The 25879-nt window shown below is 39.3% G+C and overlaps 5 protein-coding genes across 10 annotated transcripts in view; 2 read left to right on the forward strand and 3 right to left on the reverse strand.

Moving 5' to 3' along the window:
- The first annotated feature begins 39 nt into the window (after positions 1-39).
- Positions 40-5832, forward strand: LOC107265879 (histone H2A). Of its 3 annotated transcripts, XM_025083090.1 has the most exons (4): positions 40-50; positions 124-1481; positions 1583-1932; positions 2509-2656. In XM_025083090.1, the coding sequence occupies exon 2, from the start codon at positions 188-190 to the stop codon at positions 560-562; it is 375 nt and encodes a 124-aa protein (XP_024938858.1). In that variant the 5' UTR covers positions 40-50; positions 124-187; the 3' UTR covers positions 563-1481; positions 1583-1932; positions 2509-2656. The 3 variants fall into 3 exon arrangements, with proteins under 3 accessions (XP_024938858.1, XP_015591249.1, XP_015591247.1); XM_015735763.2 differs by having other exon boundaries at positions 1583-2654; XM_015735761.2 differs by lacking the exons at positions 40-50; positions 2509-2656 and adding an exon at positions 5584-5832 and having other exon boundaries at positions 1094-1481; positions 1583-2447.
- LOC107265880 (probable salivary secreted peptide) lies at positions 2646-3190 on the reverse strand. The gene has a single exon (XM_015735764.2). The coding sequence runs from the start codon at positions 3121-3123 to the stop codon at positions 2701-2703; it is 423 nt and encodes a 140-aa protein (XP_015591250.1). The 5' UTR covers positions 3124-3190; the 3' UTR covers positions 2646-2700.
- Positions 5782-6315, reverse strand: LOC107265881 (probable salivary secreted peptide). The gene has a single exon (XM_015735765.2). The coding sequence runs from the start codon at positions 6245-6247 to the stop codon at positions 5837-5839; it is 411 nt and encodes a 136-aa protein (XP_015591251.1). The 5' UTR covers positions 6248-6315; the 3' UTR covers positions 5782-5836.
- A 1538-nt stretch (positions 6316-7853) lies between these two features.
- The window catches only part of LOC107265851 (mediator of RNA polymerase II transcription subunit 20), a 66901-nt gene continuing 48875 nt past the window's right edge, over positions 7854-25879 (reverse strand). For both annotated transcript variants that reach the window (XM_015735714.2, XM_015735713.2), the window contains exons 3-5: positions 12571-12830; positions 8284-8394; positions 7854-8202 (exon numbers count right to left, since the gene is read on the reverse strand). In XM_015735714.2, the coding sequence (XP_015591200.1) occupies positions 8110-8202; positions 8284-8394; positions 12571-12830 (464 nt within the window). In that variant the 3' untranslated portion in view covers positions 7854-8109. The remainder of the gene's footprint in view (positions 8203-8283; positions 8395-12570; positions 12831-25879) is intronic.
- Positions 19501-25879, forward strand: part of LOC107265849 (facilitated trehalose transporter Tret1-2 homolog) — a 53434-nt gene continuing 47055 nt past the window's right edge. The window contains exons 1-2 of one of the 3 annotated variants that reach the window (XM_015735710.2): positions 19501-20345; positions 22196-23478. In XM_015735710.2, the coding sequence (XP_015591196.1) occupies positions 23455-23478 (24 nt within the window). In that variant the 5' untranslated portion in view covers positions 19501-20345; positions 22196-23454. Of the gene's footprint in view, positions 20346-21064; positions 21764-22195; positions 23479-25879 lie in introns of those variants that run through there. The other 2 variants (XM_025083084.1, XM_025083083.1) reach the window with 2 other exon arrangements.

Raw genomic sequence — 25879 nt, forward strand, 5'->3', positions numbered from 1 at the left:
AACTCAGCTATAGGGCGTAACGGGATTGGCGCGCGGCTAGCCTCCGACCTGTATTATATATTAACTATTAACCTGTATTATATATTATATATTAACTCAGCCTGATCGAAATTTCAATTTTAGGTTATTCGTCGAGAGCGGGACGGTTGTTTCTTTTACGTTTATAGAACGAATCTCCTGTATTGAAATGTCTGGACGTGGTAAAGGTGGAAAAGTAAAGGGAAAGGCAAAGTCTCGTTCCAACAGAGCTGGCCTGCAGTTTCCTGTTGGCCGAATTCACAGACTTCTTCGGAAAGGGAACTATGCCGAACGTGTCGGAGCCGGAGCGCCTGTTTATTTGGCGGCTGTTATGGAGTACTTGGCTGCTGAAGTCTTGGAATTGGCGGGAAACGCTGCTCGTGACAATAAGAAAACCAGAATCATTCCACGTCATCTGCAACTGGCCATTCGCAATGACGAAGAATTGAACAAGTTGCTCTCCGGAGTAACAATTGCTCAAGGTGGTGTGTTGCCTAACATTCAAGCAGTTCTATTGCCCAAGAAGACTGAGAAAAAAGCATAGATTAAAAAAAATGGTCCTTTTCAGGACCGCAAAATACGTCTCATGGAAGGAGTTTTATTTGGTTCACAAACTTTTAAACATTCTTAATTTTAGCAATGACTCTTTCAATTAGTCAATTGTCACTCTTCATCCTCTGAAATTTCATTTGACATAGCCTTTTTGATCTGTGCATGAATATTGTACATTTCAAAAACAAAAGTGAGTCATAGCTTCACAGATGACACCCATAGGCAAAGCAATCTGTTGTCCGGTGTGAGATATTTATGACCATTGTACTTCATTAACAATAGTACTGATGACCATGCTAATGTGGACAATCTCTAAGCGATCGAAGAACCGCGGTTTTAGGCCAGCGCGACATGGTAATGATTTTCTATGATGATTATATGATAACAGTAATTTTGAAAAATCACAAATAATCCTGGAGCAATACTAAATCTAGATCATATATGAGATCAAGTAACGAATAGGAGATACAAAATTTTATTTCTCAATATAACATATGTGCTTGACATACGTATGTAGCATCGAAGAAAGATGCAGTAGACTGAATGTGTCACAATATCATAATATTCTGTGCGTGTTATATGTTAAAGTTCTTGATTAATATAAGAAAAAGTGACAGTTTCTGTTGATTAAGCTATTTATGTTGAAAGGCCAAAGTCCGAATGCTTATGAGGTTGCTGTATCACCAACCATTCCACAGTGTACCAGAAAGAAAGAACAGTGATAAGAGCATTATAATTTTATACGTATTTTATGTGACTTTTGACGACTGAAAGACATTAACTGGAGAGCAGGTGTAGACTGTCCAATTGTGAGACACTTCACGACAATGATTTTCAAATGAAGAACAAAATTGCGGGACCATTCCCAGGATTAGTATCATTGACTAGTCATTTCTTATAATCAGTAATATGTAAGTAGTGCTCGGTATTTAATCATTAACATAATAGTCATTTATAGATGGCACCTGACGCAATATTTAATTCTTATGTATTTTCTTATTCATGACTACAGATTGCTTGGAGTAAAAGGATCGTGTATCAAGTTACATATACAAGTTACATATTGTATAAATACATATCCAATGTATGTCAGTTTTGATTTGCGTTATGCGGAACAAGGAGCCTCAGCAACATTTATGCTACAGTCACTTTATGCAATAAGTATCTTCACCATTTAACCTGGCATTTAATCGGTAATCATGCAGACCTTAACAAGGAAAACCAATTGTTGGCGGCAGATAGCTGAACGTCTGGAGGCCTGATTTCCGGTTAAATGATTAAGAAAGAACAATACGATCGCGAAATCTTTGAACTGTGTATGCTGCGTTTGAACATTACTCGTGCCTGTAGAATGATCCTTGAGTAAGTACCAGACAATAATAGAGTCAATGCCATTAACCGCGCAAACATTTTTGAATTACTTGAAATCAACATGGCTATCGCTCTATGGAAGAAATCAGGAATAGCTATTCTTATCCCTTTCGTTAATCGTCTTATTATATTATCAATACTCTCATCAGTACGAAATGTGGGCAGTTTTGTCGTAATTGACAAATCACAACGACAGTTGTCAAATTTACTGACAACTTGCAACGTTCGTATGGAAAATTACATTCGTATGGTGTCAGACTGTTTCGACGTTACTGTTGAAAATGGAATTATCAGAGGACGAATTGCTTGTCAATGTCACAAATGCACACGGAAATGGAGACACGATGCAGATCACTGTGGTCCTAGGAAAGCCCACATCCTGGCCTGCCGATTTGGAGGTCCTCGTTGGGGAATCAATTGTTGGCATAACACAATAGAGCAAGAATTCTGGTGGACCGCGCAAGAGGAACGTCTTGCATTAAATTTACCTGCTGACGTCATACTTGATACCCATGCTGTTTCATACTGTGTCGCTAATGATTGTAAATATTTTAATGTGTCCGCTAGCCACGAGAGGTTCGTGAAGAAACGTAAATCTCTTATGAGACTGACTTTGCAGAGATTACAGTTTTGAAGGAAAGGTAAAAATATAAAATGGAATAAGGTTTGGGAATTCGCTGGCACAAGTGAAATACAATCAAGGGTTAATGCAGAATGAACAAACTTTTTATTCCGAAATTCAAAGTCGACTTATACAATTTAACGGGCGTAGATTTGTACTAAGAAATTAATTCCATGTCCTCTTTGACTCTTGAATCTGAGTGTTACGTAGTTCTGTCCAGGACCTCCAGCTGTTACTATAGCGCGAGCACCGTTACCGTTTGTCTTCTGATCCAATGCTTGGATCTGGGTGATCAAGCCGTATCCGCTAGTGCTGAAAGTCTGCTCCCGGGTGGTAACTTGCATCCAAGAAGATGACTTTACGACACTTTGTTGAACAGCTAGTCGATCGCCCGGTATTCTGCTTCCCAAGATCAGATGATTGGACTGACGTGAATTAGCGGTGTCGATGTCAATGTTATTTTTATAAACTTCAGCGAACGCAACATCGTTCGGTGGAATATTTGCTGCGGCTACCACAGCTAGCACAAATGCCAACGCAAGGACTGACTTTACACCCATTTTGCAATCGTTTTGTATACTTGTTACTCTTACGGAGTTCGTTTCGTACTAGTTTGTGAATAAAATGTCTTACACTTATATATGCTGTGACTATCCCCATTCTTACCTTCATCTTATCATTCGTTATCACTTTTTATCGAATATTTGTTTTTATATTCTGAGAAGTTCTCTTTACTTGGAATATACTTTAATTTGCAAAATGTACGCGTGTGATCAGATACAATGATTTTGAGAATAAATCAGGAATCAAAATCATCAGCAGATTTTAGCTCATGAGAGTAATAGTTCCACGAATAGTCTTATCAATGTTATCACAATATAGAAATTGATATTGAGGTAGCATGAGAATAAGCTAATCTTTCGTTTTATGAATCAGATTTTTATAACAGTCATATTAGGTTTTTCCATAGTACATTTATTATCTATATATGTTTCTGGTGCCGTTAGCAACGGTCTTTATCTAGATATTATTTTCTTATAGCGTGCATAATATTTTATATTCTACTTTTCCAGTTATTTAATTCATGGAAACAATGACGCAATACGGAAGTATCGATTAACGAGAACAATGTCGGAAATCTTTGGTATCAATAATTTTTGTAGCCTTAGGGGCATAATTATTGGCTTTAAATACAACGTAACATATGTTACATATTGAGAAAACAAAAAATAAAATTTAATGTACTGAGAAATGTGTAATTGCTTATTCTTTCGAAAAATAGCCCCCTCTAATCGTCTGTAAAACACACATGTGTACACTCAGCGTCATTGGTGCCTGGGCCCCTAAACCTCTTTTTGTCTCTGCCCCACTCATGGAATTTCATTAGGCAAACTCAGTCGGTAAATCCAATATTTGATTCTTATGTATTTTCTTATTCATGACTACAGATTGCTTGGAGTAATAGGATCGTGCATCAAGGTACAGATACAAGTTACACATTATATAAATATATATCCGATATACATATGTCTGTTTTCATTTGCGTTTCGCGGAACAAGGAGCCTCAGCAACATTTCTACTGCAGTCACTGTATACAGTAAGTATGTTCACCATTTAACCTGGCATTTAATCGGTAATCATGCAAACCTTGACAAGGAAAACCAATTGTTGGCGGCAGATAGCTGACCGTCTGGAGGTCTGATTTCCGGTTAAGGGGGGAATCTGGTTCAGCTGTTCCAAGAAATCGATTTTTTTTGCCTAAAAATCTTTCTATACATGTGGAGAATATATTCCCAAAGTTTTAGCATCATCGACCTTGAAATATAGTTAGGAGCGGTGCGCTCCGAGCAGGTAGAACGGAGAACGGAGCGGTAGTGGCCCACCGAACCTCTTCATGCTGATGTACAGAAACATATACTGCCGACATATGAAGATCTTTGCAATGATGACCTGTTGAAGAGATGTTTGGGTGGGCATGCGCAAAATGCCAACGAAAGCTTTAACTCAACCATCTGGCGTCTCGCCCCAAAACATCTCCATTCTGGCGTGACAACGGTAGAAACTGCTTCGTCTATAGCTGCTGTGCTGTTTAATGAAGGCTATTCAGTTATTCTGAAGATCATGGAACTGCTGAACTTGGAAATTGGCTTGCAAACTCAGAATTACGCCGATACGTACGAGGGCGCACGCATGAAGTGGCAAGCACAGCGCAGCCTCGAAAGCACAAAGGAGGGTCGAACTGCACGAAAAATGCAGAAACTTCAACAGCAGCAGTACTTCGAGGAGTCTGAAGGCCTACTATATGCTTCAGGAATCGCAGATTTGCTTTAAAAAGCCGTAAGTATTGAAAAACTTATGCTTTTTACAAGCGAAAACTTTAAACGCGTTTTTCTCAAAACCACGATTTTCAAGTTCGCTGGAATCGTAGCTCGTCGAATTTTCATCCGATTCACTTAATTCAAAATTTAAATTAAAGAAAATTAAATTTATATGCGGATGCACCTCGACTTATGAAAAATTATTATTATAGGATGAAGTTATTGCAAATTAAGACCGATTTTTTTCGTCAATTTTCATTTTATGTCTGTCATTTTTGCAACAAACAATTTTTTTTTGCAAACTATGGTTCATGCGCATTCTACATTCATACTATAACGAAAATTTTGGTTAATTTTATGTTTCAGATAAATTTCAAGGACTTCAGGATTTCATCCGATGTTCATCTATAGACATAGAAAACTTGGAGAAAGTGAAGTGTACGACACATCGTAATCAGGCCACCGAAGTTACCATTGAAAAACAAGTGCTGCAGTTGGCAGTACGCATAGGAGGTGCCTGTAGAATGATCCTTGAGTAAGTACCAGACAATAACAGAGTCAATGCCATTAACCGCGCAAACATTTTTGAATTACCTGAAATCAGCAGGGCTATCGCTCTATGGAGGAAATCAGGAATAGCTATTCTTGTCCCATTCGTTAATTGTCTTATTACATTCTTAATACTCCCATCAGTACGAAATAATACCCATGCTGTTTTATATTGTGTCGCTAACGATTGTAAACACTTTAATGAGTCCGCTAGCCACAAGAGGTACGTGAAGAAACGTAAATCTCTTATGAGACTAACTTTGCAGAGATTACAGTTTTGGAGGAAAGGTAAAAATATAAAATGGAATAAGGTTTGGGAATTCGCTGGCACAAGTGAAATACTATCAAGGGTTAATGCAGAATGAACAAACTTTTTATTCCGAAATTCGACGTCGACTTATACAGTTTAACGGGCGTAGAGTTGTACTACGTGATTAATTCCATGTCCTCTTTGACTCTTGAATCTGAGTGTTACGTAGTTATATCCAGGACCTCCAGCTATCAGTGAAGCTTGAGCACCGTTACCGTTTGTCTTCTGATCCAATGATCGGACCTGGGTGATATAGGTGTATAGGGTAGCGTTGAAAGTCTGCTGCCAGGTGGTAACTTGCATCCAAGAAGATGACCTTACGACACTTTGTTGACGAACTAGTCGATCGCCTGGTAGTCTGCTTCCCACGATCAGATTATGGGACAGACTTGAATTGGTACTGTTATTTTTATAATGTTGAGCAAACGCAACATTGTTCAGTGGAATATTTGCTGCGGCTACCACAGCTAGCACAAATGCCAACGCAAGGACTGACTTTACACCCATTTTGCAACCGTTTTGTATACTTGTTACTCTTACGGAATTCGTTTCGTACTAGTTTGTGAATAAAATGTCTTACACTTATATATGCTGTGACTATCCCCATTCTTACCTTCATCTTATCATTCGTTATCACTTTGTATCGAATATTTTTTCTTATATTCTGAGAAGTTCTCTTTACTTGGAATATACTTTAACTTGCAAAATGTACGCGTTGTGATCAGATACAATGATCTTGCGAATAAAGCAGAAATCAAAATCATCAGCTGATTTTAGCTCATGACAATAATAGTTCCACGAAAAGTCTTATCAATGTTATCGTAATATAGAAATTAAAATTGAGGTAGCGTGAAAATGAGCTAATCTTTCGTTTTATCAGTCAGATTTTTATAACAGTCATATTAGGTTTTTCTCAAAGTACGTCTATTATCTATACATGAATCTGGTGCCTTTAGCAACGGTCTTTATCTAGATACTATTTTCTTATATGGTGCATGATATTTCTGTTGTACTTTTCCAGTTATTTAATTCATGGAAACAATGACGCAATACAGAACAATGTCGGAAATCTTTGGTATCGATAATTTTTGTAGCCTTAGTGAGATAATTCTTGGCAGTAAATACAACGTAACATGTGTTATGTATTGAGAAAATATCAATACAGTTTAATGTACTGAGAAATGTGTTATTGCGTATTCTTTCGAAAAATAGCTCCTTCTAATCGTCTGTAAAATATACAAGTGTATACTCAGCGTCATTAATGCCTCGACTCCTAAACCTATTTTTGTCTCTGCCCCACTCATGAAATTTAATTAGGGAAACTCATTGTCAGTCGGTAAATCCGCTGAGTGTATAATGGTGCACTAATCCAACCGTCGGGAAGTTAGCGTCAAAAGATCAAAATTTATATTTTTAATCAGGGACCGTAACCGTAATTGAAACCGAAATGAATAACCGATAATCACGAGAAAAATAAGGGATCCAAACCGTAATCATTAACCGAAATTTCATAAATGTTTCGAAATTTCTAAAATTTCAGTTTCAGTTACGGTTACGGTCTCTGTTTTAAATGCACATGACGCCATCTATCGGAAATATGTGTCTGTCTCCGGCTGGCGTATTGTTTGCTCTGCCGGTAATTCTCTCAAACGCTCATAAAGCACCGCTCCAGTAACAAATCTAGCGGAATTTTCTAAAGACTGGTGCCACTCACTTGTAGCACCCTTATCATTAGTGCTGTTGTTTCCAAATTTTACTTCGTTACGTTCTTTCAAATGAACAATCTGTCAGGCCTATAAAGTAAAACTATTATATGTATTTACGGATACAATTTTTCCTGATTAATTACGTTAAATATTTATCGTTAGCCAGATATACTGTTTCGTAATTGAAGAGCGGTAAGCTAAATATATCAGTCTGCTGCCACGCTCTGTGTGAAACTTCTGAACAAAGTTACCAGCAGTAGCCAAGTGGAGGATTCATCAATATTATTGAACGAGCACGGTTGTTCGTAAAAGCTTCGATTACAAGCATCACAGATGTCAAGAGTGCGAGGTCGATAAACTCAACACGATTCTCATTATTGACGCCAGGAGTTAATTAATTAAACGAGTGACGTTCGCATTTTTTTTTAATATACCATGCTTCTGACATTCCATTTATTTGATGCAATGACATTTTCAGGAGTATTTCATCAATCACAATTAGTCAATGAATTAAAAATTATTAAATTGCAAGATACAAATTATAGGCAGAGAGAACATCTTACTATGGAGCAGCTGCATACTATTATATCTCATTTGATGGTATCGTTATGATAAAATGTTACGATAATGATATTCATATATGACCTCGCGTATTAATCTTATTTAAATGACACCAGTGGTTTTTCGATATTGACCAAAGTGCTCCAAGTACTGTTGTATCGTATCCATTGGCTGATAAATGTCATTCATTCGATTCTGAAACAAATATTTTATTAATATATTTATTGTTAATAATTCTTAAATATGTATTGATAATTGAGTTACTAATGTTTTTACCTGCAGATACTGTGGCGCTTGATTCGGTACAACAGAGCCAATAAATCCTTGAAGGAATTCTCGCATCAAATCCCAAGCACTTCCTGGTACAACGCACGGTCTATATTCAACCTAAGCAAAGAAAGATATTAGATTAACCTTATCCACTTATGATATATCAATATTTAAAGTTAACATGGAAAATTACATAATTCCTCGACTTCGAACGAATTTCTCACCATCAAAAGAATCTAAAATAAATATCATTTAATATGTATCATTCTCATTGAAACCGGAATTGAATATTCCCTTTAAAATTTAACTTGTTTTTCAAGGAAATCTGATAAATTTCTTTGTCAAGTTCATTCACGGATCTTCCTAAACGGCAACGTTGTTTTCATTAAATTTCAACACGCATTAATCTTGCACGGACATTCGAATCGCATTTAAATCTTATTTTCCCATAATATTTTCCACATTTATCAAATCATAAAACTAAACCTGCTCCCGTCGACGTACGATAATCTAAAAACCAGTTGGATGTCTCGTAAAACGAAATTTACGTTAAACAAATCATTCCCAATCCTTAGGTTCCCACAGTAATCGACAGCAGAGATCTCATAAATATTTGGAGCCTTTCAGGATTCAAGGAAACAGCCATAAGAGCTGCGCTAAAATTGAGAAACGTGCTTACTCAATTCTACGAAAGCTTTTGTCCATCCTACACAAAAGTGACGATTGAGGAAGGTTGTCTGTTTTGATTTAAAATGTTAAGAAGACCGCAATATAAGTCTTACTTCAACATTAGTATCCATCTCGTTCATCGCGTTAAAAAAATATAATGGCTATTTACAACCAACAAGGAAAAGTATAGAGACGTTCTACTACTTTCCACTTATTCTACTATCGAGGAGTCTTTTCCACAGCCGCGATCTTAGTTTTCATTTGCGTGGTCTGGTAGCTGTAGATTCCTATTACTCTAGGTCAGAAATTTCGATGTACTTGTCGTTCCAATTTTGTAGCATCAAAATTCATCATTGAAATGAGCCCTTAGATGCAACATCAGAAAAACAAATTTCCACAGGCTTTAAGCTGTTGTTGCTATCTCAGTATCTCATGAAAATTCAATTCAATCGAAGCCTCATAGAAGCCGCCAGAAGAAAGTGGCTTAGATATTCAATTACACGCATATGCCCAATTGAGGGAGAATTTGTTTAAATTTAAAAACATTTTTTTAAACTAAAGTTTACGTGAAAACTGTAGGCCAGAAAAAATCCGGAAAAATTTAGGAAACGAGGTACCCTTTTCATTCCTTTAGACGAGGAAAATTATTAATAATAAACAGAAAATAGGGATTGGTTTAATTTTTGATAAACACCGACATACACTGTGGTAGGGGTTAGGAAAATGTTGTTTAGTAAAACTTATTAGAAATTTTTTCAACGTATGTAGTTTCGTACATCGACAATATCTGGCTATGATACTACCCTGTTCGCCAGGATAATATCAATAAAAATTCTAAATTTTGCGGAGCCCACAGGTGCGCAAATGTCAGCCAATGGGACTTGGTCCTTTCACAGGAAGTAGAAGCATTCTTCGTAATAGAGTACAGACGGAAATTCCTGCGGTTAGGAAACACCCGGACTATACCAATATACTCTGCGGTCATTACAGTTATTCATAGGGAATAAAAAAAATAGAAGTCATGTATACAGAAAAGTTTGCGAGTCTCCGGCGCATTTTAACGCTTCGAGAAATAACGATATTATTATAAGATCTCAGAGAGAACAGGTTCGGCCGTTACGCATATAGAGATGAAAGTAAAAATAAACTGAGATCAACGTATTTTTTACATCAGAATAATTGAGTTACATACGTATAAATTCAAGATATGTATATTTATATACGAGAGCTTGCATAATAAGGAAACTGCGCTTGAAAGCTGAGCAGCAATTTTATTATACAAAAATTTAATATTAGATATATAAAAAATTTCTGTATGATTTCCAAAATTATCAACACATTTTATTTTAATGTAGGACAATATTTTAAATCAAGTGTTATAAATCTTTATCGAATTACCTTCAATTAAAATGTAGGAAAAACATTATTATCGCACGCTGTAAAATCTGCACGAACGGCACACATAATATTGACAAATTACATAAGTCGTAATATAGGGCTGTTGTTCAGTCAAGTGATTCTGATTGACACGTGACGTGACAGCATTATCGTCTCGCATTCACGCGATGCACGATGGTCTTTGCGAACGCGAACGAGTGGAAGAGGATATTCGATTTTGACAGTCGGATGCGTCATTCGAAAAGGAACTTAAAATCGATTAGATATGGTGCCAATGTTAGATGCGAAAAATTATCGAACGTGTAGATAGATACGTGAGAGTGTAAAAGTATCGCGATAAATAGCAAATTGAAAGTGATAGTTGGAAAGGGGATAAAGGGTAAAGGAAAAATGTAGTCTGTTAGAGTGAGATGGAGAGAAAAAGAGCAAGAGTGAAAGAGAAAGGGATAATATGATACTGAAATAGTGGGGGAAAAATGGCAAAGCTATCGCGCTTTTGAATCCGCGAACACATCGAAACGGGTTCTATTTCGAATGACAGTGGCGCCATTCATTGGACGCGGCTCAATAGGGGTGATTTTCATGCGCAAAAGTTGCACGGGAAATAGAGACTCGAGGGCCGTTCGTTCGGTCGAATCTATCGGGAAGCAATAATGAAAAATACACCTTTTCGCAGTAAAGCGGGAAACGCCTGTTTCTCCATTGAAATTAATGGCTTCTAGGCTTATGGTAACATATTTCAGGCGGATGGAGAACATGTATATATATATACACACACACGAGTTAACGAAACGAATAGCCGAGTCCACTTAGGGTGATATCGACTCTGCGATTATTTCGCTCCGTTAGAGGTGAGAAAAAAGTGCCGAAAGATCGGAAAAGAAATTTACTACAAATCTTCATGTAAATAACACCCTTGAAAAGAACTGCACGTATGTAAGGATGTATTGAAGATTTTATTACAAAGACCGTATATGACATGAGTAGAGAGGAAAAATATAATTAATATAAGATCACCCGGTATAACCAGTAGTTACAAATCATACATAGGTGGAATGTACATTGAGCTCTTGCATTGTCAAACGACAAATTGTAATGACGTCCTGCGGCTGTATCGATGTTTCTCGTGTGTTTATATACACATAAGGGAATACAGATGTACCGTGAGCTACATAAGCCTCGGTATACAATTCTACGTATAGAGATACACATCGAGTCGAATGCACATATGTGAAGTGTAGGCGCATCGATTCGTAACATGTATGAAACACATAGCAGGTTACACGAAAGCTCGAGGATCGATAAGGCACAGTTGTTGAAGGGCTGGTGGATTTTGAAAAGAGGGTGACTACGGTGTTTTTCTTAATTGATACACAAAACTATAAAAGGATAACCACGTGGTCTTTTCTCTTGCTTCGTTGAGAGTAGTAATATTTTACTTCAGCCATTTAAGTTTGCCTGAACAAGAAAGCCTATTGTTCACATTAAAATTTTGAATGTTGATTGAATCTCTTCTGGGTTTGTTAACTTTATTGTTTCTCGAGCGTAATGCTAAGAGTGGTCTCCTATATCTTGGAATGTGGGTCAGATTCATATTTTTCATCTGCGCCGTGTACTAGGTATTGTTTTATTGATTTTTAAAGAAGACTATAAGACGCTGATGAGTAGCTAGGTCGTTTGGCAGATTGCTAAGTGGGACTGTATAACTTAGTGATTGGTTTGGTGTCTGCTCATCGTTCTTTTAAAAATATTGTACGAATCCACTGGAGAATATCTTACTCAAATGATGCGAAGGTAGGTACAGCTCTTAGGACAACTTCCTTTTTTTTTTTTGGTTAGTAGAGTCTAACAATGACGGCACGCTACTTCGTATGCCGTGGTTACCAGTACCAATGTTGACGACGTCTAAAGGGAATACTGTGTAAGAAGACCCTGAAGACCGTGAGTATCCTTTTCAACCTGTCCCTGCCGTTCTGAAAGGACATCACTACCTTGAATACTAAAAGGGATGCCTGTTTTCTCCGAAGGTCCAGTAAATACCAAAGGGACGAAAGAAAAGGAGGAATGAGAAATCGGTCGGGTCCTTCGTGAGGACTAGCGAATCTCAAAGAGAAAGGAGAGCCACGAGGGAGCGTAAGAGTCAATTTTTCTTAAAAGTGGTGAATCGTCCTGATAAATCGAACAGGGGGATAATACGGTTAAAAATAATACGGTGGCATAACTCACTTCGACAAGAACGCCTTTAAAGTTCTGACTCATGGTAACGCTTCCCAATTTAACACAGAAGTCGCCAATCTCAAAGCGTGGTCCTTTCGACTCGATCTTCGTCTGCTTCTTACTCGTATAGATGCTGGTCATCTTCAGCATCAGCAAGTCAAAGAGACCATCCGCTATCAGCGGTACCACTTTACTTCCGGACTCGAGGACGGCGAAGACCGAAGCTGGCTGTTCTGAATTGTGAAGTACGTGGACAGTTTTTTGCACACCTGGAATAAGAGGATATACGTAGTAAAATATTATACAAGACATAGGTATACGTATATTGACAAAATCCGTAGAGGCGTACATTGATAAATGAGAATTTTTTTTAAGAGCTCGGGCATATACCGTATGGACAAATTGTGGATGCATTATTCGGGACACATTGAACTTGGGAAAGTGGTTGATCAGGCAAGTAGAAAGAGGTCGTTGTATAATAGAGCAAGGTAAACTCGAGGGTCTAACTTGAAGTTCATCATCGTTCGCTAAGTTCTATCGCAGGTTGTGTGTTGAAATGATGTTCGCTTGAACTTGCAGATTGAATTCGCGGAGTGAAAACTGATGAAATCACTTGCTCCCATACGTACGACGAACTTCCGACGTCTAATTAATAGAAACTTAGAGGTAGCACTATTTACGCTCAGCCGGCTGAATCATTTTGATAAAACCAACAAACGAGCCAATGGGACACAGTCAGCGTCCCACTGCGCCCTAAATAGGACGTTTTCGTTTAATTAAACATTCGATGACAGATTCGCAGTAATCAACGCCTATCGCTCAGTCCAACCAGCAAGGCACTTTCGAAGAAGCTAAACACACTTGGTTTACCAAAGCTCGTGAAAAGAATTTACGTGTTGGCAGTTTAGCATCGTTTCCGGAGCCGGGTTTTCGTGCGGACTAATATTAGAAGCCTCTGAACGAAAATACCTAGTCCTACCTTATTAATAAAAGCATCCATCATCGACCTAATCGATCCTCTATACGATTAATTGGAATAATTGACAAATCCGTCTATTCGAATGAATTTCATGGGTTGCCCGAGGATCACGCGTCAAGGGATTAACGTATGATGTGCGAACTTGCCTTGAATATTCATAATCTACCCTCGTGCCACTCGCTTAATAGCAGGGTATCAACGTACATATGCGGGTACCTCGAAAATGATGAATTATTTATGCACAGCGAATTATAATAGTCTCGCACACGAGAGTGTAAAGTGACAATATTCTTTAATTACAGACCGCGCGATACCGCTGACAATTTTATGAATGGTAATTTCGGAGGTATTTTTATTTATCGTTTCGCATCAGGAACCGCATCGGCCCCCCATCTGCATAACTCGAGTATACATATTAAACGTGTGTGATGGATTTAGTCAGAGCAAGGAGTTAATGCGATGCAGGAAAACTCGTGATCAATGATGCATATTGTAGACAACGTAAATTTGGGTGTTCCAGTTAGATTGATCAAAACTACCGTAATTGGCTCGATTGCCTTGACTGATATGCCTTGATGCGATTTCTTGAAATGATCGTTAAGATATTAGACACTGATTGTGCATTGCTTGCTTTCTTAGTACGATATTGCGCAATGGATCACTCAAGAAGCTTTCGAGCGATCGTAAAGTTCTATCTTAATTCATTCTAATTCCGTCCGAGGACTGCTGCGAAGCTGCGAAGTAAGCCAACTAGCTCCAGTACGAAATTAAATCTTTATCTATTGTCCGTTAAGTGTTTCTACGAGGCAGGAGTAATGGGACGGTCTATCGAGCTCGTAAATTCTTACTAAAAAGTTCCACTTGTCGATAGAACGTAAGACCTACGCGTATATAGAGTCTGGGGTCGGTGGAATATGCAAAGGAGAGTAAACGAAGGGAAATACACGAGGTAATTAAGAAACTAAGAGGTTTCCATTAAAATGAGAAAATAAGGTAATAGCTTTATAGGCATAGGACTGATATTACATTAAATAAAATCAGTATACATTTTAAAAGAAGGTCTTTCCTTGAGAGGACTTGAGAAAGACGTGGTGGAAAATTTTTTTTTTTTTTTAATTATAAGAAAACAAAAATTTATACCGACCGCCCGCGGCAGATGCAATTAAAAAGTTCCGATATGGAATACAGGGGAGTCTTGAATCTTGCAATACGACTTTTCCTATTTTGCGCACGAAGAACGTCTCGTAAATCAGGATGGAGAGATTGGTAACAATCCGTACTGGATAAGAAGCATCGTTCACATTCAGTAGCGTACAATTGTAATTGTTTGCCTATAAAATTTATAACCCGTGTACGGTTACTGTGACGAGCTGGAGTAAGTTACTTTATACAAAGTAACAGTGTGCTATCTGGTCCGCGATAAGTCTGTCTTCTTAAGAAACAATAGGAGCAACAATGAAAGTGGGGAGCGCGTCGCAGCTATAGTCATCGGAAGCGTGATTAAAGCCCCTGGAAGATACGGCCCTGACGCCACATGTCGCATACTGCATATCGACTGCATTGTAGACATGCCCTGTTACACGGATGGATTTAGGCTTTAACCGCAACGCGGAATATATCCCGTCGCGTTTGCTCAGCTTATATCTATAGATAGTATGGCACGTGCTTCCTCCTCCTCCTCTCTCTCTCTCTCTCTCTCTCTCTCTCTCTCTCTCTCTCTCTCTCTCTCTCTCTCTCTCCCGAGTAGGCGATTACACGTGAAATCAGCACTGTGCAACAATACGACCTATAACGATACGTATGCATAAGACCCGAATACAGTAAACCTGCAGGTCATCAAGCGATGCCATTGCAGGTTGTTGTCTTGTACATACAAATTATTTTATACGAATGGCAAGATCGTTGCATGTAAGTAATCATTAGGGGGATCTTAAGAGATACGAGACGCAAGTGCGTGCTGGCACAAACGAGCGGGAAACCTGTGTACATTTGAATACCATTAGTATAATCGTACATCAAGTGCTGTTTCGCGTACGGTGCAAGTTTGTTATACAGATTGTTTCACACGTGCTCGCACGCTTGTAAACGAAAAAAGTATATATAATGCTGCTAATATAATTAGAAATAAAAAATTAGGTACTCGTCATACCGTGGATTCTCGCGGCGCGCGGACCGTGGAATCTCTGCCGCGGGCTAGGATGCAGTAAATTGAAACGTAGCTATGTACACGCGTTGTGTCTATAGACTCGAATGAACGACGTTACTTGCGCGCAGTGCCCGATGTGGCTGCAGTGCATTAACGAATGTTAATTCTTCCTGGGCCAATCCCTTCGAGGCTTCGTTTCGAACGATGAACGATGACTTTCTTCGGCGCGAGGTCATTTCTTTGACCGTCCAAATTCTACCTCCTACCATCGCTCAAAACCTGCTGCAGCTTATACAGATGCACTTTACCATTACGACAGTTGCAGATTACATCCCGCAGCACGTATTTCCGAACGATGCACAGATGCAATTGCAGTTATGGCAGTGTCATATTTATGAGGCATACCTTAGGCGAACCTTTTATTCTTCGTCTTTTTCTGACTTATGGTCAAAGTATCTCTGAACGCGTGACAGTCGCGGATCTTGAGACAAACGCAGGTGTGAAATATATTGTCACAGCACTTGGTAACCTACGCTGTATTTTATCATTACGAGGCACGAGGCACGTTGAACCATTAATTACTCTCATTGAGCGATTGCGCCTACGAGATTGCTCGCCCGTTTATCTCGCTGTACCGGGTGTTCCTGTATTATCGGATGTGCCAGGGCGAAAGAGAGTACAGAGGAGTACCTAGTGTCTATACTGGCTCTTCGTCCAGGAAAATGTGATAGATAGAAGGGAATGGCGGATCTCGAGTAATTTCGTTGGGGACGTCATCGGTAACTCGTTAAGACAGGCAAATCGTTCGGGAAAGCGGGGGGTCCCCCGTTCGCTCCTTAGGTTGCGCTCGATTTATCTACCTCGATGTACGTTATCGTGGATCCTGCCGTGTCCATCTAAAAATACAGTTTCCTCCTGAGGGAAAATGACTTTTGGGACTTTACCCCTATATAGGATATATTAAGAAAGCAATGTTGCTGTGATTTTTCTTGATTTTTTCACAGCTTAAAGATCCAATGGAATTCCTTTTCTTTTTAGGAATAGCGACTCCATGTGGACTTTGGTGTATCGAGGGAATTCCACGAGAGTCCAAGAATGTGTTTTGCTTCTGGGAAACGTGTCTGATTGCATTTTATTTTTAACCATGCTAATAGCGTTGCACTCTCTTCGCCTGTCTTCTATGAGGTCTTATTTGCTTTCTCGTATTAACCCTGACGACGGTCATGGAGGGTACAATGTTTTTAGTAGGGTGTGTACATGTGTACTGTATACGTACTGTGAAAACACTGATACTCATCTTCTGGATAAGGAGCGGCGGTGATCCGTTACTTGATAAAGTAACGGTAGCTACTTATCAGCCTAGTCACGGGTGTGACCCGAGTCGACTGAGGACTTAGTAAGATTTTTCTAGGAGAACCGAAGGGCTTGATTTGATCAAACTTAAAAATTTATCCACAGAAAATTTTGTATAACAGTCGTTATTGAGAATTAGATAAAAATAAGTTAGCCATAAGTATATATCGGAGAGTATGAATTATAAACTCAAAATTCTTCTTCGGGTGCCACGGTATCTCGTAGCGTAGAAGGAAAATTGAATGAAGACAAAAATGAGTTTTTTATTCGAAAATATGATTTACAGCAATAGTAAATGGAATTGCACAATACCGTTTGTATGAGTAGGAAAAAAAAATAGCAAAAAAGGGGTGAACAAAAATGTCGCATCGACAGTTTTTTTCAAATCGAATTGATGGATCCACAATATGGTCTGCCTAGGCGATGGCGGTGTGAAGTAGCGTTCATTCGTACGAAAAATTATGAACGGTCAAAAACTAATTGGATGAGAATGAATTAAGTCGAGAAGGATACGTGGTCGGATGAAAGAATACTTTGAATACTTTCAAAGAATTGACAGACGCTGATATCCAGAGAATAAAATAATCCCCGTGGTTGACAATAGTCAGTCGTTGACATTATTATTTTCAATAACCGATAGTTCGAAAACTATTTGCAAGAATAACTTGGCGCGGCGTAATAATATTGTAGGAGGTTAGGATAGGTTCGCCTCCGAAAGGTTCCTTTCCCATTCGGAGAGATTTGCGATCGCTTTATTAAAAGTTCCAGCTGCCGCGCCGACCAACGATCCACTCCAGGAGTTTATAAACCCGCTATCTTACTATTTAGAATAGGACCGAGTAAAAAGGAGAGAAGAGGAATCAGCAGACACGCGAAACAATTTGCATCCGTGCCAAACGGCTGGAAACGTTTGCTAAAGTCCTCAGACCCGAAACAGTTCATTTTCGTTCCTTCTTCTTTTACAATTTATTCTCAGCCATATACGAGGGTGGTTCTCGCTTGAAAATTAGCCGGTGCCAATTTTAGGTTGGCTTCCTGGGGAATCATGAGGATCTTCTATGTAATAACGAGGTTATGCAATTTACTTGGAATTTGAGGTTAACCATCAGACTCTATTCGGTAAGTGAATGAGTTTTGTCGGACTGAGATACTATCGAAGATCTGTGAGGGTCGCGAACGATTTGGCAAAATTGTTGAAAACTACCCGAATCACGTAGAGCACAAAATTGCTTGGTTCTGTACAAAGTGGACGGGGTAGATATATAAATACTTGGAAAAGAAGGGATGCTTCTAGGCAGGGGAAAGGCGAGGAGAAAAAATACAACTGTTAAAAGCCACAAAAACCACCCCTAGTCTATAAACTATCTCACTCGAGCTAAAGGCATTGTACTGCGATTCTCCCTTCCCGTTGTTCGTACCTGATGCACTCCAAAATCCCGCCCCTGGAACTAATCATAAAACGTCCACATGGGGCTGAAAATGAGATTTGATTGTTAGGCAATTTATATCTTATTCACGAGGAGGGGCTGTGCGAACGAGCAGAAATAGTTTGGGGCTGCAGAATCAAAGAAGGTATTTTGAAAAGAGGTCGTGTGTACAGGAGCTCTTTATTGCAAAGGGTGGCTTCAGTGTAGCGATTGTTGTGCTATGAGATAGACCCTTTAAAGTGACGTACCTACAGAGGACAAGAGAGTCCTACTCGAAAGTTTGCATCGTTAAAATCGACGAGCTTCGACCGGGTGACGTCCGCCTCGTTTTTGCTGTCGAGATCTTTAACGATTTCCAATTAGCGATAACGATCTCGTCCCTGTGTGATATTTGAGTGAGAGCTGAGAAAAGAAAATCGAAAGAACGGAGAAAAGTAGAAAGAAGTAAAACGCTAGTACATACACAATCCCGCATCTGTCGCGTTCTAGAAATCCACTTTAGGTCGCGATTCCACGCGATACAAAGAGAGTCCGCGATTCCAAAAAAATTTTTTATTGAAATAATATCAAATTCTTCTGAAATTCCAAGCCTTTCCAGCCATTTTCGAAGGACTGCCAAGATAAGAACTTACAGTCAGCTCAATGAATCCCCCAACGTCATTACGCAATAGCGCTTTAATTAAAATTTATTCGCATTCCTTTTTTCTCATCCATCCCTCGCGCATAATCTCCTTCAACTAACCTAGGGTAAGCCGGTGTCCGCAGCCGTACATCCCTACCCTTCTCATGCCCCCGTGCAACCAAATCCAACAATATATACATATATATATATATATATATATATATATATATATATATATACATATATATATGAACGTAGGCAGCAGCCACCCTCTGCGCTTCCATCTCTCAGCCTAGCGGCTCGAACGATCGCTCGTTCCTCGTCGCACGTGCGGCCTAAAGCCTTGTGAGGCCGTGCACCAGTGTGCGGGTAGTTTTGCGCAGGGGGTCGCGCATTACCCGCAAACGCCGGAGCATTGGGGCAGTTCAGTTGCCCGCGATTCAGCGCGGGGGTTGTTACCTGTGCTGGACCCCACGAGCGCGAAGAACTTTGATCCCTCGAATTACAGGACACTCGAGGTTCCCTTTCGCAGGGGCACTCCATTTAGTATGGTCCGCATAGTTTTCCGTGAATTCGACGAATCGACCTGGATTAGTGGTTATTTCTGTATATAAGTGCGGGAATTGAAAAGTCGACGCATCGAGTTCACGCGCGGCCGATCACGTGTATCAGGACGAAGGGTGTGAAAAATGAAATAAAAATGACAACCCCTTGAAATTATTCGCTTACAAATATCTCCGAGTAAACGTACCGATATTAAATCGCCGAAGGAGTGAAGCGTGAAAATGGTCGGTGTGACGGGCGACATTAATAAACGTGCTTTCTCGTGAGTGCATGGTGACAATAAGAAATTGCAGTTTGCGGACAGCAGTCTGACGAATAATAACAATGTGCAGTGCGTACGTGATAGTTGCTCGTAAATCGCAGTTAAGGCGACACGGTTATTTGTGCGATTCGTGAGAAGAACAATGGGCAATAATACGCAGTGCGTAATTCAAGGCGCGTGTCGAAGCTCGCGACGTGATCGCGTAGGCATGAATTTCATGCGATCAAAGTATTCCGTTGATTATAGTACACCATATTGATAAATGAATATATCTGTCGAGGTGTTTTCATGAAATCGACCAATTTGCCTCGCGCTAATGCTATATATAGGAGGATTCGTCTGGTTTTCACTTTGACGACGATTCCAGAGAATCTCAAGGCTTTATAGCGTGCGTCGCTCTTTTGGATATTCAGTGAAACGCTTAACGAAGGGTAATAAGCTTTGATAAGTTATTACTAATGACGATTCATTGGCCGGATAATTAGAGAAATTTATGAAGGCGGATGGAATAAAAATGACAAAAAAATTTTTAACGAATCCGTCGCTCCGGTGCAAGTCATCCTGAAATTTTTCATTTCAAAATCGAAACGTATTCGAGGGAGTGACGAATGCGAAAATGTACAATGATCTCGTGGTACGGCATCCAACCGTTCTATGGAATTTCTTTATTCAACGAACTCTTACGAAAGTCTCAGATACGTGTGCTCCAGATTGCATCTACCCAGATCTCTATACCCAGTGTCGCGTTCATCACGCACGTGGCACAGGGAGCGCATGTGTTTACACGCGTAACGCTACCATGTTTATGACCAGTCATATTTTCTTGGGTCGTTTAACAATTTCGTAAGAGCGGGCTTATTTTTCTATGAGGATTTGTTACGCGTACATGGGCAGTCGGGCGGATTTATTTTTTACGTCACTCTGAAAAAGCTAGACACTCTCTGCGCGGTATTTCGAAAATATGGGTCTTTCGTATATTAAGCAAAAGAGTTCTTTCATTTGGCGTGTTGGAAAAATGAACTAGGTGGATTTCCTCGCGGATTTGAAAAAAGTTTTTTTTTTAAGATACGTCATAACGTCGTGCACTCTCAACTTTTTCAGTATATGTATACATACATGTATATTGCTGTCTCGTTGCATCTCAATAGCGACTCGAAACGAAGAATTGCGAGAAGATATGACTTTTCATGGTTTGAGGTTGAATATGGTAAGACGCAACTCCGGCAGTTTTTCTCGCAAAGAATAACGTTGGGGATGATGCCTCTTTTTTGTTGCCTCGTGAGAAGACTATTCTTACCAGGAAAGAAAACAAATCGTAATGCTTCAGCAACCCGCCGTGCCACCCCGTGTGACAAGGGTTATACGGATTTTTAATTCCCTGGGGAAGAGTGTCATTCGCTTGAGGAAAAAAGAGTGAGACTTGCTGACATAGACCAAGCTTTATGGGCAGCAACGTCGGAAAATAATTACCAGTAGGATAGTTTGAAATATATACAATATAGTATATATATATGATATACTTATATACATGAATGTATATACGTATACTGTACAGTGACACAGAGTGTAGATCTCATCGACCTTTTCATCGTATAGCGACACTACGGGACAAATGTATCCGCTGCAGCATCTTCCGATAACGAGAGAACTATCCCACGATTGAAAGGGTGCAAATACAATGCGCAAAGTGCATTCGCACTCGCGAGAAATTCATTTGCGTCTGAAATTAATTTTTTTCAACTTTTTCTCAATATTTACGCGAATCCGCGACATGCCGTTTCATGAGTATTACTTGTACGATGGTGTCATCCTCACGGGAGATAGGAATGTGCTCTACTTGGCAATTGTAGTAAGTAACAAAAAATTTATTTCGCACGGACAAACTTCAGTTGTTGCGTCTTGCAGATACCTACCGTGCATATTAAAAAAATACTATCGAAAACCGTAATGCTTTATGGCAATTTGAACTTGCCAAAGCTTTGTCGTACTTAGTATTATAGATAATAATCAGGTTTTGCACTCCCGGTGGTCGCTTCGGGTTTTTCAGGTGACACAATAATTTATTTGTGATTGCGTTTTGAGTACGATGAGTTTTCTTACTTTCCTTTTAAAGAGATCTAGGCTCTGTCAGAGACATTAGAGTATCATTTGTATGGTCTTTAAAGATTTTTCTAATATTTTTTAATGATATATAACATTAACTTTCCTGGCAGTTTTGGAATGTTAGTCGTGATGAGTGCTGGCATCGTTAGCAAGCTGATGGGAATTTTTGCATTTACAGCGATACTGGAAAATGACTGCCCATCCTCGAAATGCTAATGGATCAAGACAGTTTGCAGGCTTGGCAACCAGCTCGACTAAAAGCTTCAGGAGCGTAAAACTGACGTTTCGTGTGCGTTAACTATCCTCGTCGTGGACTTCAGCGAAGATTACGATTGGACAGAAAAGTGGCGCAGCAATGAGAAGCTTGTAAAGCGTCTGAATAATTGTCTGAGAATAATGCGAAATGAAGGAGCGGCGAATATTTTGCAGGACGAGCGCGACCAACTGAGTGGAACGTGTGAGAGAAGAATCGGTTTGACGCATCTACGAAGAAGAAAAGGGCATGATAAAATCGGAAAATGGGACAGGAGATATAGGGGTTACGGTGGTTTGAAGGAAATATCGATCGCGCGATAAACTTGCGGATTTCACGCACCGTAACGCACCGGGATAAGAAATTGTCGTTTTCATGAGACAGCAAAAATTTCTTTCACCGATTCTTGGGAATTTTGAAATTCGCAAAAAGGGTACTTTGACGCGTGCTTATTTCTGAAGAAATGAATCGTTAAGTGTCAAGGATAAGTTTTTCATGTATTCGTTACTGGCAAGGAAGGAAGGAAGAAAAGGAAAGAATACGAATGAAAGATATAAATAAAATTGGCAAATGATTATTGAGACTGCCGAAAATTATTGCGAAGAATATTTCAGAATCGCGAGATTTCGAGCGGCTCGAATCGACTCGTTTCCCGAGGGAAGTGATACAATTTTTAGCATTGCACAAGGAACTGGGTCGAAGGATGAGAGAAAAACGGAAAGCGACAATGCTGTGAAACATTCGAGAATATTAATTCACGACAATAAAACCAAAAACGACAATAACGTTAATACTTAAGGAAATTAAGCGACTCTAATTTATAATCCTATTGATCGTGAGAGGCTGAGATGCCTTTTAAAAGGCGATACAAGTGTGACAGTCTCGTTGTTACATACCAAAAGGCATCGGTACTTCAAGACTAGGCTAACTCGCTCTAGAGAAATTATTTAAGAAAACTGGAAAAGAAAACAAAAAGTATTTACCCAAAAGAGAAGACAATTAAAAAAACAATAAAAAGATAAAAATAATTAAAAAAAACCATATCAGAATTGATATTATTAATCTGAACGAGCATAACAGACAAGACAGACAATATAGACGATTCTTTCATAAAAATCTATTGAAAAGTCAACAACAGTTTACAAGAATTCCATACAGACGGGGGGAATCCCGCAAGCGATGAAATGTCCCTGCATCACAAATATTACGTAAGTATAAGTCAAAATAGTGTAATCAATTGAAATAATGTATTTTTCCATAAATGTCCATAAAGTCAATTTCACATATGTATATCTGACATATCACGGTAACCGGTAATTCAAATTTCCCGCGTCTCATCGATGACTACAGTAAAGCTGTTCAATTCAGGCTGTTCGTATAAGCTGTGGCAAATAAGTAAGTGAACTTTAAAATCTCTCGATACCCGGTACAGTTATTGTCTGAAGCGAGTAGAGCACGAGCATAATAGATAAGACCCAGCGTGGACAAGTTCCCAGTGCAGTATCTACCTACCTAGTAGATATCGACCGTGTCGAGGTTCGAACAGGGTATGCTGTCCCATCCTGTAGCCTTCGTACGTACCTTACTACCTACAACCGACCACCCAACCTAAGGAGTTAAAGGGGAACTGGCTGAACTCCGAACTCACTGAACTCCTCGAAGGATAACATAGGCGAGAATGTCAAAAGCTCGTCATCGATTCTGAACTCTATTTCTCTGTTTTGTCTGCACCTAGAGCTACGTTGCCCTGTATGAACTGTGAACGGAATGGGACCTGTATATGGCACAGTACACTTTTTCTGTGGTTTGTGGAAATAATCCTTATCAAGGTCCGATTCAACTTTCTGACAGGTTAAACAAAAGCTTTGAAAGGAAGAAGAATGAGCCTCGAATTTTCGGTCGATACACAGCGTACATTGCAGATTTTTTTGACTCAGAAATAAATTTTTTTATTGTATTAATTATCTTCATTTTATCTTTATTTTTTACGCTTGAGTCTGCCTCTGGCTTTTTTTTTACGGATTACGCGATCCGATGAGAGTTTCAGGTTCAATTCGAGCGTCCCAGTGACTTCCGCCGTCGAGATGTTTGTATGATGCGAGAAGAAGGCCTAGGAGGATATTTGACTGATTGTGAGAGCTTCTGCCAGATAAGAAACGGGGAAATTGCCTTATATCCCGTAAAACCAGCAGGGAAATTGATGGGTCGTATAAAATGCAGCGGCGTGCGAATCAACTTTATTGTTATTTTTTTTAAATAAACAGTACGATAATTTTTATAATGGGAATCAGGTAGACGCGTACTAGAGTTTATCTGGAGTATACTACGTATAGGATTACGAAGCTGTTTCAGTACGTACGGTTTTAGTACTGCACGGACTTACTACCAACGTGGTCTAGTGGTGCAAATAATAGAGATTGGAAGAAGCCAGTCGAAGATAAACAGCGAAGTATAGAGACGACCGGTATAGGAAATCGACTAATCAGGGAGGGTGAGGTTTAAGGGCTCTTCGTGTAATCTCACTAATCTGAGCTGCATCGTCTAACGACGCATAAGTCTTCTTGAGCATCGGTACTTGCGCCTGACATAACAACCTACAGTATATTCCTGCCAATGCCGATGACGCAAAATCGTTTTAAGGGACAGTGACATTTGCCAATCGTTAGCTAAATACGAAATGGACGCGTGCACTTCGTCGGGTCTTCTCAGACGCGAGAAAAATGCCAGCTGCTGTTTTCGCAAAGCGTTCGTAAAATTTAAGGGGACTTTTCAAAACACGAATTTGACATTTGACAAGATTCGATAGACCGACGACAGTCGGTCTTGCGCTTTAGTCAAAGTACATACGACTAGAAATAGTTAGATGATTCAGACGATCTTCGCTAGTTTATTTAAAGTTTAAACAGGACAATATGGCGTTGCGCGTTTACGGATCTCTCGTGACTAATATCCTTAAGTATCAGCAAGAGTCTGTTGAAATTACATTTCGACGTTTATGGACCCATGACAAAATTTTAATCGAGCAGAAATAAAAGAGCAGGCTGTTGTCAAAATTGTTTGGGAGGCTAGAAAAATCATCCCTCGAACGAAAAGGACGTTTTGTACTTTCAGGTATGGATTCGAGGACGATACTATATCGGGGGACAGTTAAATGTTTAATGCTAGCCGTTTCACGTTGTTTTAAAGGGCAGCTTCTAGGACTGAACGGAATTTCAAAATTTCAGGGGGATCGCTGACCTCAGGTATATGAGATAGGGGTTTTTTTCTCTTTTTTTATTACAACTTTTATCCTTTCATATAGTATACATATATGTGTATACGTATACACATAGGTACCGTTTATATATTTCTTTCGAAATAGCACGATGTTCTTTACATAGCAATTACCTGGACCAAAACCAATCCCATTACTTTTCTATGATTTTCCACGCCTCTACCAGGTAGGTATACCAACTTCTTGGGATCTAATAGTTGACCGTTAATTCGGTATCTCAATTTCAACTAAAGGTCGCACCTTAGACTAATTTAATTAAAAACTGTTCGGAGATGCGTTGGATGGCCATAAAAAGAAGAATAAAATCGAAAAAGGCAAACGTAGACGGTTTAGAA

This window comes from Cephus cinctus, unplaced genomic scaffold (genome assembly GCF_000341935.2).
Source record: "Cephus cinctus unplaced genomic scaffold, Ccin1 Ccin1_scaffold0240, whole genome shotgun sequence".
Classification (NCBI taxonomy): Eukaryota; Metazoa; Arthropoda; class Insecta; order Hymenoptera; family Cephidae; genus Cephus; species Cephus cinctus.